Here is a 17,676-nt window from a genome sequence, read left to right on the forward strand (position 1 = left end):
ACCTTGGCTTGTATGGTATGTTTTGTTTGACTTGGACTGTATAGCCTGTATGAGGAGAACTACGTATGGCTTGATCCCGTTTGGGTACGTAGGCAGCCCGCTTTGGGTGCAGCCATTCGATTAAGCGTACCCTTCTCCAAAGATATATCACTTCGTCGATCAAAAGTCTCATTCGAGAGGATGCTGATGGTCTCCCGACTTTCCATTTCAGGTAGCAGGTTTCACCCCCTTACTTGTTTTATTTGTGACACATAGTGTAGATATTACTTACACTTGATATTCTTTGTATTTTTTGGTTGGCGTTGATGCCTCAGGAATGTTGCCTTGGGCTTTTGCTACTTAGACTACCTTGGCTTGTCTGGTATGTTTTGTTTGACTTGGACTGTATAGCCTGTATGAGGAGAACTACGTATGGCTTGATCCCGTTTGGGTACGTAGGCAGCCCGCTTTGGGTGCAGCCATTCGATTGAGCGTACCCTTCTCCAAAGATATATCAATTCGTCGATCAAAAGTCTCATTCGAGAGGATGTTGATGGTCTCCCGACTTTCCATTTTAGGTAGCAGGTTTCACCCCCTTACTTGTTTTATTTGTGACACATAGTGTAGATATTACTTACACTTGATAGACTTTGTATTTTTTGGTTGGTGTTGATGCCTCAGGAATGTTGCCTTGGGCCTTTGCTACTTAAACTACCTTGGCTTGTCTGGTATGTTTTGTTTGACTTGGACTGTATATCCTGTATGAGGAGAACTACGTATGGCTTGATCCCGTTTGGGTACGTAGGCAGCCCACTTTGGGTGCAGCCATTCGATTGAGCGTACCCTTCTCCCAACATATATCACTTCGTCGATCAAAAGTCTCCTTCTAGCGGATGCAGATGGTCTCCCGATTTTCCATTTCAGGTAGAAGGTTACACTCTCTTACTTGTTTTTTGTGACACTTAGTGTTGATATTACTTACACTTGATAGCCTTAGTATTTTTTGGTTGGTGTTGATGCCACTGGAATGTTGCCTTGTGCTTTTGCTACTTAGACTACCTTGGCTTGTCTGGTATGTTTTGTTTGACTTGGACTGTATAGCCTGTATTAGGAGAACTACGTATGGCTTGATCCCGTTTGGGTACGTAGGCAGCCCACTTTGGGTGCAGCCATTCGATTGAGCGTACCCTTCTCCCAACATATATCACTTCGTCGATCAAAAGTCTCCTTCTAGCGGATGCAGATGGTCTCCCGATTTTCCATTTCAGGTAGCAGGTTTCACCCCCTTACTTGTTTTATTTGTGACACATAGAGTTGATATTACTTACACTTGATAGACTTTGTATTTTTTGGTTGGCGTTGATGCCTCAGGAATGTTGCCTTGGGCCTTTGCTACTTAGACTACCTTGGCTTGTCTGGTATGTTTTGTTTGACTTGGACTGTATAGCCTGTATGAGGAGAACTACGTATGGCTTGATCCCGTTTGGGTACGTAGGCAGCCCGCTTTGGGTGCAGCCATTCGATTGAGCGTACCCTTCTCCAAAGATATATCACTTCGTCGATCAAAAGTCTCATTCGAGAGGATGCTGATGGTCTCCCGACTTTCCATTTCAGGTAGCAGGTTTCACCCCCTTACTTGTTTTATTTGTGACACATAGTGTAGATATTACTTACACTTGATAGACTTTGTATTTTTTGGTTGGTGTTGATGCCTCAGGAATGTTGCCTTGGGCCTTTGCTACTTAGACTACCTTGGCTTGTCTGGTATGTTTTGTTTGACTTGGACTGTATAGCTTGTATGAGGAGAACTACGTATGGCTTGATCCCGTTTGGGTACGTAGGCAGCCCACTTTGGGTGCAGCCATTCGATTGAGCGTACCTTTCTCCCAACATATATCACTTTGTCGATCAAAAGTCTCCTTCAAACGGATGCAGATGGTCTCCCGACTTTCCATTTCAGGTAGTAGGTTTCACCCTCTTGCTTGTTTTTGTGACACTTAGTGTTGATATTACTTACACTTGATAGACTTATTATTTTTTGGTTGGTGTTGATGCCTTAGGAATGTTGCCTTGGGCCTTTGCTACTTAGACTACCTTGGCTTGTCTGGTATGTTTTGTTTGACTTGGACTGTATAGCCTGTATTAGGAGAACTACGTATGGCTTGATCCCGTTTGGGTACGTAGGCAGCCCACTTTGGGTGCAGCCATTTGATTTAGCGGACGCTTCTCTCGACATATATCACTTCGTCGATCAAAAGTCTTCTTCTAGCGGATGCAGATGGTTTCCCGACTTTCCATTTTAGGTAGCAGACTTCACCCTCTTACTTGTTTTTTGTGACACGTAGTGTTGATATTAGTTAGTACCGCTTGATTTGTGTTGATACCTCAGGAATGTTGCCTTTGTTCTTTTCTACTTAGACTACCTTGGTTTGTCTGGTGTGTTTATTTGACTTGGACTATAAAGCCTATATTAGGAGAACTCCGTATGGATTGATCCATTTTGGTACATAGGCAGCCAGCTTTTTGTGCATTCATTCATTTGAACGGGCGCTTTTTCTGACATATATCACTTCGTCGATCAAAAGTCTTTTTCGAACGGATGCAGATGGTCTCCCGACTTTTCATATCAAGTAGCAGGCTTCACCCTCTTACTTGTTTTTTGTGACACTTAGTGTTGATATTACTTAGACTTGATTGACTTAGTATTGCGTGATTGGTGTTGATGCCTCAGTCATGTTGCCTTTTGCTTTTGCTACTTAGACTACCTTGGCTTGTCTGGTCTGTTTTGTTTGACTTGGACTGTATAGCCTGTATGAGGAGAACTACGTATGGCTTGATCCCGTTTGGGTACGTAGGCAGCCCACTTTGGGTGCAGTCATTCGATTGAGCGGACCCTTCTCCCGACATATATCACTTCGTCGATCAAAAGTTTTTTTTGAGCGGATGCAGGTGATCTCCCGACTTTTAATTTCAGGTAGCACACTTTACCCCTTTACCTGTTTTTTGTGACAATTAGTATTGATATTACTTACACTTGATAGACTTAGTGTAATGCCCTGATTTTGGAGTGTATAAGATAATATTATTATAAAAAATAAATATTTTTATAATATTTTGGGATCAATAAATTAATATTCTGAAATAAATTTTATTCCTATTTTATGTATTAATTATAATTAAAAAGACTGTTATACGGATAAATATCGATAAGAATAAATATAAAATATAATATAATAATAATAAGAAGAAAGATAATGTTGGAGTTGGTGGTGATAATGTTAATAATAATAATAATAATAATAATAATAATAATAATAATAATAATAGTAATAGTAATATAATAATAATATAAATAGATATATATATATAGTAAATAAACAAACTTACTCTTACTTCGAACCGAAGCGGAAGAACGCGAAGGAGAAAGAAGGAAGAAGAAGAAAACGAAAGAAAGAAAAAGATTTAGCCGTCTGATTTTGATTCCGATTTTGATATTGTATTTCTTGTTATACATAGAATTTAATTTAAGGGTAAACTGTTTTTTTAGTTTCGTAACTGGACTCCCTTATCATTTTACTATCGTAAGTTGAGTCTATCGCAAATTAGTCCCATAAGTGGAAAATTTTCGTTGCTTTAGTCCTCCGCCGCCGGAGATGTCCGCGTGGCTTGCTGGAGGTGACGTGTCCGCCAGGTGTCCCGTCAGGTCAACGACACCAGGCGAACACGTAGATTTATTTTTTTTTTCATTTTTTTTTAATTTTTTTTAAAAATTGGACTAAATTAAAAAAATACAAATAAAATTTAAAATAAATTTAAAATAAGTTTTTTAAAAATTTAAAAAAATGAAAAAATAAAAATAAAAAATCCACGTGTTCGCCAGGTTAGCACCTAGCTGACACGTCACTTCCGGTGAGCCACGCGGGCGTCTCCGGCGCCGGCGGACTAAAACAACAAAAAATTTTCTCTTATAAGACTAGTATATATATATATGCATTTGTTTTTGTAATTGTAGATTTTATATTCAATACAAATATTTCTATGATTTTCTTACATATTTATTATTGTATCGTTACATCACTTATATATAGATAATAAAAAGTAAAAAACAATATAATTTTTACACTATATTTAACCATTTATTACAATTAAAATATTTTTATTTTTTAAATTTTGTGCAAAAAATAATTGTATATAGATCTCTAGAAGAAGTATATAAATATAATAGGTTAAATTAATTTTAATTTCATAATTAATAGGAAAAAATAAATCAAACAAAAAATTTGTTGAAATTGTTAGCATATTCAAACAGAAATGAATAAGAAGTGTATTAAATCATACTCCTCCGTCCGTCTCAAACACCGTGCAACATTTTCTTTTTGATATGTTCTAAACACTTTGCAATATTTTCAAAATAGAAAATAATTAATTATACCTTATCTCTACCCTACACTTTATCCCCTCGCATCGTTCAAATTAAAAAAATAAAATATAAATTTTTCTCTCCATCCCATCACCTAATTTCTAAATTATTATACTTAATACTACCCACCTAAAAACCTGTGCCAAAAATAAATATTGCACCTTATTTGAAACGGAGTGAGTATAAAACATTGATGTTTTGCATGCAAATTAAAATTTCAATATGATGCTAAAGGTATTCTAGATATTGATAGAGTACATACTATATAAATTTGATAGTATAAATATAATATATTAACGGATAGCCGATAATTATAAATTAATAAGTTTAATCTACTGAGGTTTTCGGTATAGTATCGATATAAATTTTCGAAAAGTTAGGTATTTCGTTATGATACTGTACTGATATTATTTTTATTAAATAATTTAATTATTAATATAAATAATAATTATTAATTGTTTTTTAAATCATAACAAAAAAGTATGTAGACTAATAAAAATTTATTGATTTTTTTTTATAATATTTTTGTGGTGGAGAATGGTGATATTTATTAATTTTTTTAAATATTTTGAAATTTAAAATTATATTTTTGGTATAATCGGTATATACCAGTATTGTACCAAAATCAAAATTTTCGAAATAAGCAGTATATGCTGGTATCGAACGAAATTAAAATTTTCGGTATCGAAATTTTCGGTACGGTACCAATATGTATTTTCGTCATAGCGATAAATTCAGTACGATATCGGTATCGATCGATATTTTCGGTACGGTATAATATGCCATCCCTACATGAGATACATGAAAACAGTATACCATAAAATATAGACTTTCAATTTATGATTTCAGTTAACACAACATTTGTTGGTATCTAGACTATGTTCATTTACAGTGTATATTGAACTCCCTTTGTTCTAAACAAGGTGCAATATTTGTTTTTGGCACGGATTTTTAGGTGGGTAATATTAAGTAGGATAATTTAGAAATTAGGTGATGTGATGAAGAGAGAAATATATATTTTATTATTTTATTTGGATGATGTGAGAAGATAAAGTGTGGTGTAGAGATTAAGTATAATTAATTATTTCTTATTTTAGAAATATTGTATAGTATTTGGGACATACCAAAAAAAATATTACAGAATATTTGAGACGGAGGGAGTACAATAATAAACGTGATACAATGCATGCAATGCAATCATCACACAACAAAAATCTCCATGCAACAAATTAAATTAATTTAAATTAAATTCAAGATTGGTACGGAGGCTGGTCACGGTCAAAACGTCTATTAGTATCAAGATTTTGTTTTTTTTTTCTTTTCTCCTAATATTTTATTATACTATTTTCAATTGAAAATATATGCTCATTTCCTCTTAGAATTATAGTTTGGTTATGTTTGACACGAGATTTAAAGAATATTGATATAGTATTGATAGTGAATAAAAAATACTGAGTCAAAAACTTTTTTGCCCTTTAAGTATATTAGTGTAAAAAGTAATGGCAATTGTGTAATAATAATGAAAAAGTAAAGGTAATTTTATAGTGATATGATTATTTATGAAAATGAGACTATTGTTTTAGGACGGACAAAAATAGTAAACATGACTATTATATGGGGACAGAGGGAGTATTATCTTTGTTTGGCTCTGAGAGTCTTATTTACTTTTAACGTGTTATATTTAAATATTAAATATTATATAAAAATATAGTATAAATCAAGGGAAAATGACAAAATATTTCTATTAGTAGAGCCGTCAAAATGGGTTGAGTCCGTCGGGTTGGCCCGCCACGCTTTACTTTTAAGGAGGGTTGGGTTGTGATTCTTTAACCCCCGTTAACATGCGGGCCTAAATGGGCCAACCCGCATGAGCCGCGGGTTGAGGGTGGGTTAACCCGCAATGGGGCAGGTTAGCCCACGGGTCAAGTAAATATAATAATTAGTACTCACTCGTCTAACTAAATGTATTCTTTTACCATTTTTTACTGTCATAATAAAAAAATTATAATAAAACTAATCAAATATTAATATAAGAATATATTTTATTTTTTTTATAAATTACAAACATACCATTATAAATAAGTTAATACGAATAAAATAAAATTTATATTATCATTAGATTAAATAAATTATAAATATTGTCTACACGTTATTTTTCTTCTCTACCTATGTTATTCATAACATTGTTATTTGTTTTGATTTTTATCATTTGTTTTGTTCGTCTTTCATTTTATTATTTTATAATTTTACAAATTCATAAAATTAATTATAATTTATTTTTAAAATGAAGTATTTCTTATTATTAATTTTTGTAAATACACCAATTAATAATATTTAGAATTGAGAATTTTTATATTTGTTATTTATTTTAAAAATATTTATTATTTAAATTCTATAATTAAACTATTTTTAGTTATTTTTAAATATTAATCACGAAAATATTAATAATATTAATATTCTTTTAATATTTTTAAAAAGTCAGTGGGCTAGCCCGTTAGCTTGCCACCCGTCGGTGGGTTGGGTTGGACTGATAAAATTTTGATCCGCGCCGCCACGGGTTGGCCCGTAAACAACCTGCTTATTTGCAGGTTATCGTGGGTTGTGGGCCAATTCGCCCCACTAACCTGTTTTAACAGGTCTATCTATTAGTATATTATATTATTATAATGATATTTGTGCAAAAAATTATACAGATATAAAAATATTTTTAATATTAAATACACTAATACAAAAGGTAAATGAGATGGGAGTATTATACTCTCGATCCGTCCCACTTACCTTATCCACCTTTCTATTTCGGTTTGTTCCAAATATTCTATCACTTTCTATTTTTGGAAAAGAATCATACGTTTTAATCTCATTTTAAATTTTTTAATTTATAATTTTTTTAAAATTTTAATTAGACTAATTAGTTATCTTAATCTTAATCTAAAAATATTTTTATTATACCATAATTATTTTTACTAATACATTTTTAATTATTTACTAATTATACTTCTCCTAAATTTTCTTATCTACAATAAAGAGAACACGATAGCCGGGACGAAAAAGTATTTTATTTTGAAATATATATATATATATATATAAACTCCTAAAAAAGTATACTCTTTTTGTATTGTCAAAATGTATATATTTTGTTATTTTTATTTGTCCCGTAATAAAGTATATATATAATTTTTAGTAAATTTTACTACATTTCATATTATAAATATTTTCAAATGTATGTTTATTTATAATTAACACGGCAAATTATAACATAAAAGACAAACAAAATTTACACACACAAATAAATATATATAAATCATTAACTACAATTAAATACTATCATATGCTCTCCGGCAATGTTTATATTTTACTTAATATATTTATTTTCTTAGTAATTATAGTTTCAATACACTAATAGAATATATTAATATTTTATCTAAAATTGTCAATATATTGCTATCTTACTTTACAATTTTATCAATTATAATTGGAATGATATTTAATAGTTACTAAATTTTCATTTTTATAAATTCCAAAAGACTTTCAAACACACAACTACATAATTTTTTTACTATGATTTAGATTAGTAAATTTGATTAAAAAGTATATTATATTTTTGTCTGTCAATTAATATTATAAAAAATATAATATATATATGCATATATTACACAAAACATATACTATTCTATCCTCAAAATAATTACGTATATACATATACACCCACATAATATAAATAATATATATTCTATTTTCTTTAAAAAATTCAAATTAAAATAAAATATTATATTTTTATAATATTATCGATACAATTTTTCATATTTCACAAAAAAAAAAAATAAAAGAAAAAAGCCTCAAACTAACAAATACATTCTTATCAATTTTAACCATCGATATGGAATGAAATTAAGAATAAACTATTTGCAAACATTCAAGTTAGTCAAAATCTTATAGACGGAAGTGGTGATTATAACAGCCAATCCTGGTCATGTACGCCTCAGGTCACCTGCCACAAATAATTAACTTAGTGTAACTTGCCTGTCGAGCCCATTGTCATAAAAAATAAATAAATAAATAAAAAAGAGAAATTAATTAACGGTCAAATTAATTAACAAAACATTAAAAAAAAATCAAACTTGAAAACTTCAATTAGACTACTAAAAACTATCTGACCGTACCCAGCCAGCCAATGAAATCGGAAACTGTCCTTGCCCATTCAAATATTTCTAAATATTTACAAAAATAGCAACCCCTACATAAAATTAGGAAGTTTGTTTAACAAATAATAATATTAATGGAATAGCAAGAGTGAGTATCACCTTTGATTTGAATAAGTTATGTCACCTATTGTCTTCGTCGTCCTCCTCCTCCACTCTGTAATAAAGGACAAGGTCATCGGCTTTCTTCCATATGTACGCCCTAACAGTTGCTAAGCTCATCTCCGGACTTAACACCTGCAACAACCAAAATCACCATATTAATCTTCCTTACATTCAATTCAATTTAATTCAATTGTACTATAAAATATTTAGATAGAATGGATATACATGGTTTTTGCAAAAAATCTCTACATTGTGCTTCAATCTTTGCGAAAGTTTCTGTCCCGAATCATCACGGGCTACTACTTCAGAACCATTACCGGCTACTGGAGGAGGAATCTGAGCTTCGACGGCTGTTGGACCCTTATTATGCGAATTCTTAACCATCTTTTGTGTCACATAACTAATGACCTAAGAGGTTCAATGCAAACACATGAGCAAAAAATACATATTTTTTTAAATGATGCTAGAATAGACTCATTTTAAGCAATTTAAATGTCAGTACAATATATATATATATATATATATATAGAAGCAATTTATGTTCTCAGTTATGAGCAATTCTTACTTTATATATTGTCAAAATATGAGGAGCACTGAGTTTCCCTTGAGTGAGAACCTCAACAGTAGAACCTTCGCATGGATGCAAATAGAAACAACATCTGCAATAGAGGAATAGTTATTAGCAATGATTTAAATTAAGAAGAATTTGAAAATGTAAATAATGATTAAAGTATAATTTGACTAATTATTAGATAAGAGTTTGTAAATATTTTGATAATAAAAAGGTATATATATTTGATATGACATAAATATAATCTTTAAGTATTTGATGTAATATTTTAAAAAATTAATTATTGATCAACAGTACCAAAACTTTTAAAAAATATTATCGTAAGTAAACAAAATCAGTCCCCAAAAAGTATTCGATTCACTAAACCAAAAAATGCAGAACATCTGATGGTTACATTTCTTTGGAGAAATGTAGACAAAAATGAATGCAACTAAAACAAAATATAGGTATTCAAGCAAGAAAACTCGGGATGAAAATTACTTGGTAATTTCTCTCGGGCGAGTACTCGTCGCACAGTCAAGAACCCACCATGGAAAGTGTTTCTCGTCTTCAGTTCCGTCTAGATCAGTAGTTTTCTTTCTCCATGGACCTCCATGAGAGCCTTCGGTAACAATGGAAGGAGGGGAAGTCTTGGAAAACTCGAATGGCGGATAGGTGGCAGGAGGGGAAGTCTTGGAAAACTCAAATGGCGGATAGGTGGCAGAATCATTTTCCAAATTGCTGTCTCCGTCTACGCCAGATAGGCTCGTGGTTATCGCAGGCATTTCATTTCCTGGTAGAATCTCGCCATTAGCTGAAATTTGAGGTTCGGATCTCATCTTTCTTTTCGCTAGCCAACGTTCCAGCAGCCCTTTAATTGTTTCCGTAGCCAAACTGATCTGCATGGATATAATATAATTGGTTATACTTTCGACTGTAATAAAAATACATGCACAATATATAGAGAAAGATAAGTGCGCCGGATAAAATAATCTCATTGCGCCGCCCTACCAATTGAATTGGGAGCGGATATAAATTGTAATAGCAAAAACCTTGTGATCGTCCGATTTTCCTGGAATGTTTAGGTCAGCAGAGTAGATCTCAGCAGTGAAGCATTGTGGTGCATCTAAGTGCACCGACAAACTCCCAAGCCTTGAATCTATTGTGAACCATGAAGGTACGGACACCTGTACGGGCAGATGAGTCAGAGGAAGAAGACGAAAATATGGAACGTTCTAGCATCTGATAGTATCGCATACCATCTCAAACAGTTCTTTTTTCTTTTCCTCAAATGAAATCTGTAAACATCAATGAAAAAGATTAGAATGATTCGAAAGTAGATATATGTTCCATCACAATATAAAAATGGCACATTGTCGAAAACTAACCTCGCCATAGTTTTTAATTACTGCACCTCTTGTAATTTCCCACAATTTCACTGTCCCGGCAGCGTCCTTCAAAATGTAAAATTGAGTTCAGTTTTTCTAAATTTAATATATAGAACACACACTGATTGTATTAAATACAAATTACGGATGGGAGGAGCGAAGAGAAAAGCCAACGGATGGGAGGAGCGAAGAGAAAAGCTAACATCACGTTACCTTGGTCAGAACATGCATTTTATCATTTAAAATCTCATGCTGCACGATAGCTGAAGCTCCACGAATGCTTAAAGATGGTTCTCTACTAACAGGGCTCTGAGAAAATTCAAATAGCAAATTGCTTAGTTTACTTTTATCCCATAAACGCAAATAAAAAATGCCCAACATAAAGGTCATGTAAAGCATCCACCGTCACCAGAATCAGCAGTAAAATTCTAACGGTGCAACTTGAAACATATAATAGGATCAAAGATATGCAGAAACATGTCGACTTTGGTCAATAAGACATAGCAGAAGAGGTATAATTGCTCAAGGAACAAGTTTAATTAGGAATAGCGGATTTTCCCTTGAATATTGGATTCAATAATTGAAGTTTAGCTGAAAATAACTACTATAACATGAAATTATGACAATAGAAAATAAACTGAAAAGAAGGCTTGATATATATATATATATATATCTGGAAGACTGTTCAGAAAGTTTTGTTCCGATTTCTCCTATATCAAAAGCAATTACAATATGTCCCCCCCTATCACAGATAACTCCATCGAGAGTTAACCAGTCTTAGCATTGATAGAAACTAGGCTTAAATTTGTTAGATTATTCAGTGGAAAACTCAGTATAAATTACCACATGTATGGAGTATGGAATATGTAACTCACCGGTGTACAACCTTCGAGTGAAACCTTTGTCCTCGAAAAAGACAAATTGCCAGCCAAGAAAGAACCACCTCTTTCAAATACTTTCATAGGATTCTGTGCTTCAGCCGGCCAATTATGTAAAGTAGAATCTGTTGTGGCAGCCCAAATCCCATTGTCATGCAAGGCCAGTTGCAAGATTGGATGCTCTTCTGTACATAGCAACACACTTTCTCTTTTATACAAGTCTGTCATATACAACTAAAAGACAATGTTGAAAAGAAAAATTTCCATCAGTTTAAGGATGAAAGTAGTGGTAAAAATCGACACACTATGTATGGAACTCTATAGTTCAATTTTAATGTCACTCACAGAAAGATCCCTTCCACCACTATAAACGTGACTAAATGTTGGGGTACTGGCAAGGGCCCAGACAGAGTCTGTGTGCACAGCATAGGAATGAATGCACCTCTGCTGACCAAGATCCCACAGCCTATTACAATTTCAGAAAATAAAGTAAAATAATTTAAAATAAAATATAATAATAATAGTTATTGATGAAATAGAAAAATACATAATACATTTTATAAAGTGTTGCTTCTTTATAAAAATTAGTCCTCTTAAGAAAAATGAAGTGATCACTTCTGTTGTCATAGATATATGCAAACAGTACCTAATCATGGAATCAGAGGACCCAGATAAGCAAAGTCTGCAAAATATAAAATTAACCAATCAACACGATAAACCAAAAAAGAAAAAAAATGATCCAGTCCAGCTTCTGCATGGGAAGCAGAAACTCGGAAGAATGAGTGTTACCGTTACATGAGCCAACTGTAATGTGCCAAGATGTCAGTGTACCAGTAAAAATTAGTGGAATGCAAAAAATCTGCAATCATATGTTTTTAGGGTGCATCCATAATAAGTATGCAGACTTATGCCCGATTCTACCATGCCAAAGAACAGAAAATTTGTAATCAGAGAAACATTTGCTAAAGGAAATGCGTAAATGACCTAACAAATAAGACAAAAAAGAGCGAATCAAGACTATGACTTTATTTTATTTCTTATCTTCTTTTTCTTTTTGTTTTTCCACAACACAGTATATCATGACATCGTCACATTATATTGATAAGACAACACTTTAAGAATGTATTTCTAGCTCAATGTTGATCACTGAGTTACACTTTGATGTTAATTCAATTAACCGACTCCAGACTAATCATTTTCAAAACTACTACGCCACTATGTATACTATGACCCCCTAGTTTCTGCCCACATAAATTCTTGAGGTACTATGTTAGACTTCAACTCAATTAAGGTAACTTGAAAGTTGAAACAAATCCAACAAACCTGCCAGAAGAATCCAACAGCAGAACCCTAATGTTATCAGTATGCCCCCGAAGCTTCATGGTTCTAGAACCAGTTCTCGGGTCCCAAACACGCACAACCTAAAAAAATGCAACAAGGAAAGATAGCTTTCGAAGTTATAAACAAGAAAGTGGACATGCATTAGAAATTTAAAAAATTATCCATTAGCACGAGATAAACTAAATAAATAAATGAATAATAATAATAAAACTCTCTTCTTCCTGTCCACCAAATATACGTTTGTTTTTCTTTTTTGTTTGTCTATAGAAAAGTATACACATTCAACTTCTAGCAAAAAAAAAAAAAAAACTCTTACATATGCGTTAATTTATACCCATAATGATAGTTGGTTGTATGTGCCTATTTTTGCAATAATAGCTTGGATCACGGCAAGCTTAACTGCATTTTATTTGTTTCGGATCTATTTACTTACTTATGAAGAACATGTTAAACATTAATGTTTAAAAGTAATGCGGCAATAAAAACATCTTTTTCTATTAAATGTCTAACATTACATATATTTACAAATATGCCACAATCATTTAATTTACATACTAAATCTTTTTCTAAAAAAAATAATTTTACCTTTTAATTCACAAATATACTTTCTATAATACCCTAAACTACTTAGTTTATATCACAATCAACCAATATAATACTATATTTATTAAAACATTGTCCAACTCAAACAAGCATATAATTGGTGGACAGAAGGAATAATAATAATACTAATAATCATTGTCAATATTGGATAATGTTACAAAAAATATTCACCACTATCTGCAAACTTAAAGTATACCTATAAAAGTTATTATATATCCAAGTGTATAATAAGAATGCATAAAAAATTCTATAATTATCGTTCAAATCAATAAAATATCAAAAAAAAAAAAAAATTGATCATAGTTCATTATAGTTATATAAGCACAAACAATTAGATTATTATTATTTTGATAAAAAGCATAATAATAATGATAATAATTATTATTATTATAAAAAAATATACATAATCAGTTAAACAAGTAAAACATACCTTCTCAGTACCACAAGAGACAAGAAGAGTGCCACGGTCATTTGTGGCTAATGCATATACCGACTCTTTATGGCCTTTTGCAGCAATAGGAACATAACCTTGACCTGGAGTCGGATGCACAGTAATGTTATTGCTTGACCTAATAGGACGAAGACCTGTATGTGGCAAAAACCCCAAACCATTTGTACACGTTGTACTGTCATCTACATTCATATCATTTGATTTGGAAACTGGAGCAAGTGCAGCTTCAAGATCCCATATGAAAACCTCACCACCAAGGCCACCAGAGGCAATTACGTTGCTCTGTGGAACATCAACACAAAAGCAAGCATAATAAACGGATCAATGCAATGAGTGACCATACCTACACATGATTTTAAATTATCCGCAAGATCATTACACAGGAGTATGTGGCATTTCTATGTGCTTGGGGGGAGATTTGAAGAGATTACATTATTTTCAGCAGCAGCAAGGCAAGTAGCATAATCTGAGTGTTGACGCAAAGTCCTGAGACATGTCCCATTAGACAGGCTATTCCACACCTAATATTTTCATATGTTAAAAGAAAATCATATATGAGCAAAAATAGTTACAAATCAAGGCATAAATGCATAGTATATAAACCTTAACAGTGGCATCTGATGAGCAAGAAACCAATGTTTTATCACCTGTAAGAACAGCATCATTAACCTGCCACAGCAACATAGATGTCTAAGAAAGGTATACTATACAATGAAGAGCTTGTATACACGAGCTACAATTTCATGTACATATGCAATCCAAACAAAATGAATCATACTGGAACCCATTTTGTCTCGAAATCCTCATCTAAAATAATATTTTTTTTACTCCTGATATACTACAACTCCAATTGCATCAGCAATTACACAAGTAGTTACTTATACCAATTTTATAGTGCATCAGCATAAACATAAGAGACTTGAATCAAATAGAACTTAAGTCGTATTATTGGACTGGCATTTCTATCACACACCAGCAAAACTTTCTAATGTTGCTATTGTAGTCCTGATCAAGTAACATAATGATGAAAAGAAGATATAGCATATGATAAGCAACAGACTTCTCAAAGATGAGAGTAACTTGTACCCAATCAACATGAGACTCGAATGTAGCAGAGAAAGAAGCACGATCTTCAGATAATTCCCATCTCTTTAATGTGCCATCACGGCTACCAGTAAAGAGATAATTGCATCCATCTTGTCCTGAAGACTTCAAGACAGCTAAACAGTTCACACCAGAAGAATGCTGCCAATGAAAACAGAAGTATTATAAGTTCAATGTTCCATCATCAAGGTACTGAAGGTAGACATCTTGTATCAGTGAAGGCTTTATAATAGCATGCCCTGTTGGACAATCATTTTTACCAAAATGAAAGTGAATTTAGTAACTGTCTGATTGGAGATTCCTCATACAATTTATTAGTCTTGCAAAACAAATGATAGAAAACTGTGTCTTTGATCACCATGTTTATTAATCAGTATAACCAGTAAAGTTCTAAGTGTTCAAACTATTTGCAAGAGGAAAACAACTCGGACTGTGTAAAAACCATCCCTCCTCAAATAACAATCACTTCAACAAATCAAAATTAAGAATGAACAATATTGTTCTTCACTTGAAGAAGAACTAAGAAATCCTTGTTATTAATGTTGGAAATAAATTCAGAATTCTTCTCCAAGCTAATGCCTCCCCATAATGCAACATGTCAATTTTTACTGATTTTTCAGTAAACCAAATAGCAAATAGGATAAGTAACCCTAACATCAAACCATCACCTCCAATCAAACTTCTAAATTTGTTGAAACAGTGATCAGTTGATTACCAAGAAACAAGAAAATAAAATGAACTTCAGCAGTGATCTCCTGGAGAGAGTACAGGGGGAAGGCCCAAAGATACAGCATTCTTAGATTTCACTCTTAGGGCGATCAAAAAGCACAAACCATATTATGCATGTACATTGTCAACTTCCCAATCTCCAATAGAAATAAAACTAATTAGTGAGCCTTTTTTGGAATTAATTGAAGCAGCACCTTCATATTATCTGCATCATTTAATATGTAAGTCAACCTCTTTTCCTTGCGACTACGTACTGAAGTTGAATTACTGTTTCCAGCACTTGCAACACGATGCATTTCAAGAATCTCTGCAGATGACCATAAATATATTAGGCGCATTTATCATTTCATGTTTAAAGCATCACTTTGATACAGTTCACCTCTCCCAAACACACTATATCACATGGAATTCTTGACAATAGCTTTTAATTCTGTCATAGCCAATCTCATGGAACAAAAAGCACAGTTATGATTTCCCACAAAAGATCTTAATTTAAATTAGACCATGTGGCTGTCATGTTTTCTCGAACACTGAAGCTCACACACTTTACAAATCCATACTCCAATCAATTGGTAACATTAAATTATAGAATGAAGAATCGTGGTACAATAGCTACAGTATTTGCAAGGAGGCGAAGCAAAATATGTACATGAGACGACAAGCATCTCTTTGGTGAAAATTACCATTTATTTCCTACAAATTTATTTTGCCAAGAAAGAAGCCCGCATCAATACTCAGGGCTATGTTAAGTGGAAAAAGTACAAAAACATAGATTAAGTTTGTACGCTAAGTGGTATAAAAGAGTGCTTTCTTTGCCCTACTCTCTTTTTAAGACCCTGCAATCATCCAGACCCGATCATTCAAAGGCTATAGTTAAGAAACCAAAAGTTAACATCAAGAATAGTTACGAATACAACAATGAAAAAATCACCCTCTAGGAAAAAGCCAAAATTGAACTTTTAATAGTCAGTCCAATGATATTAAGAATATATTTGATCCACTATCGAGCTTTTAGACGTTTTACAGTATTAAACTTTCTGCATTAGTGCCACAAGAAGAATGCCTGCACTGCAAATCATATACCCAAGAAATCCAATTGAACCAAAACTTAGATTGCGAAAAATGAAGAGAAAGACCAGCGCAACGAACAGCATTAAACTAGAAAAAACAAAACACTAACGAACCACATTACACGACGTGCAAACTATACTGTCCAAACAAAGTAGCAGTAACTGAAACTCGCGAAATCCATAATAATTCCTCGTAAAATCCATTAAATGAAAACAAGTGGTAGACTCAGTGATCGCAATTTAGCGAACATCGAATGCTAAAAACATAGAAGAGCACATAAATGAACAGATATAATAAAATAAAATTACATACAAATCCAAAAACGATTCGAATTATGCCTCTCTGCCAGCCACGACGGTTGAAATTATCCACAACTAGTTAAGCAGTAGGCAAGTTGAATTAATAATGATTTTAAGAGTTGTATCGCAGATTATTGTAGCACCGGAAGAGACCAACGAATGACGATGGGGATAGGGATGGCGACTGCGACGGAAGCGGGGAGGAAGAAGAAGAGGATGCGAATCGAATTGAAGAAGGCATAAAACTGAAAAAATATTAAAAAAGCCCTCTCACATCAACACATTCAGGATAGTTATCGTCGATGGCATTGGCTACAATATATACATACATACATACATATACGTATATATGGGTATGTAAAATTACTCTAGAATGTTCTTTTTTTAAAAAAAAATAATAAATAAAAGGTAAGTTTGATAATTATTTGGAATAAAAAAAATGTGTTTTCCATATAAAATATCATTAGAGTTGGATATACTTTACACTATTAGTACATATTTATTTACGAAATTATTAGTCCTATTTGTTTGAATTTTTTATGCTAATATTAATATTACA

General features: G+C 32.6%; 1 protein-coding gene across 3 annotated transcripts; it reads right to left on the minus strand.

Annotated features, from left to right (window-relative positions):
- Window positions 1–8,233: 8,233 nt before the first annotated feature.
- LOC127240761 (uncharacterized) lies at window positions 8,234–17,413 on the minus strand. Of its 3 annotated transcripts, none has more exons than XM_051259607.1 (19): window positions 17,131–17,413; window positions 15,942–16,054; window positions 15,001–15,159; window positions 14,518–14,583; window positions 14,346–14,435; window positions 13,894–14,196; window positions 12,843–12,940; window positions 12,166–12,201; window positions 11,865–11,985; window positions 11,517–11,753; window positions 10,855–10,950; window positions 10,642–10,707; window positions 10,513–10,551; window positions 10,306–10,440; window positions 9,755–10,152; window positions 9,269–9,362; window positions 8,953–9,111; window positions 8,701–8,835; window positions 8,234–8,387 (listed from the first exon to the last, which is right to left on the minus strand). In XM_051259607.1, the coding sequence occupies exons 2-18, from the start codon at window positions 16,041–16,043 to the stop codon at window positions 8,722–8,724; spliced, it is 2,313 nt and encodes a 770-aa protein (XP_051115564.1). In that variant the 5' UTR covers window positions 16,044–16,054; window positions 17,131–17,413; the 3' UTR covers window positions 8,234–8,387; window positions 8,701–8,721. The 3 variants fall into 3 exon arrangements, with proteins under 3 accessions (XP_051115564.1, XP_051115563.1, XP_051115565.1); XM_051259606.1 differs by having other exon boundaries at window positions 8,929–9,111; XM_051259608.1 differs by lacking the exon at window positions 12,166–12,201 and having other exon boundaries at window positions 8,929–9,111.
- Between the last annotated feature and the right edge of the window lie 263 nt (window positions 17,414–17,676).

This window comes from Andrographis paniculata, unplaced genomic scaffold, assembly GCF_009805555.1.
Source record: "Andrographis paniculata isolate CXL003 unplaced genomic scaffold, ASM980555v1 Contig79END, whole genome shotgun sequence".
NCBI lineage: Eukaryota > Viridiplantae > Streptophyta > Magnoliopsida > Lamiales > Acanthaceae > Andrographis > Andrographis paniculata.

Excerpts from the sequence above, each read along its gene's own strand:
- LOC127240761 (XM_051259606.1), bottom strand. The coding sequence starts at position 16,043 with ATGCATCGTGTTGCAAGTGCTGGAAACAGTAATTCAACTTCAGTACGT. Across the intron at positions 15,160-15,941 it reads ATGATGCAGATAATATGAAG|CATTCTTCTGGTGTGAACTG; the intron begins GTGCTGCTTCAA and ends TTTCATTGGCAG. Across the intron at positions 12,202-12,842 it reads CTGTTGGATTCTTCTGGCAG|ACTTTGCTTATCTGGGTCCT; the intron begins GTTTGTTGGATT and ends TATATTTTGCAG.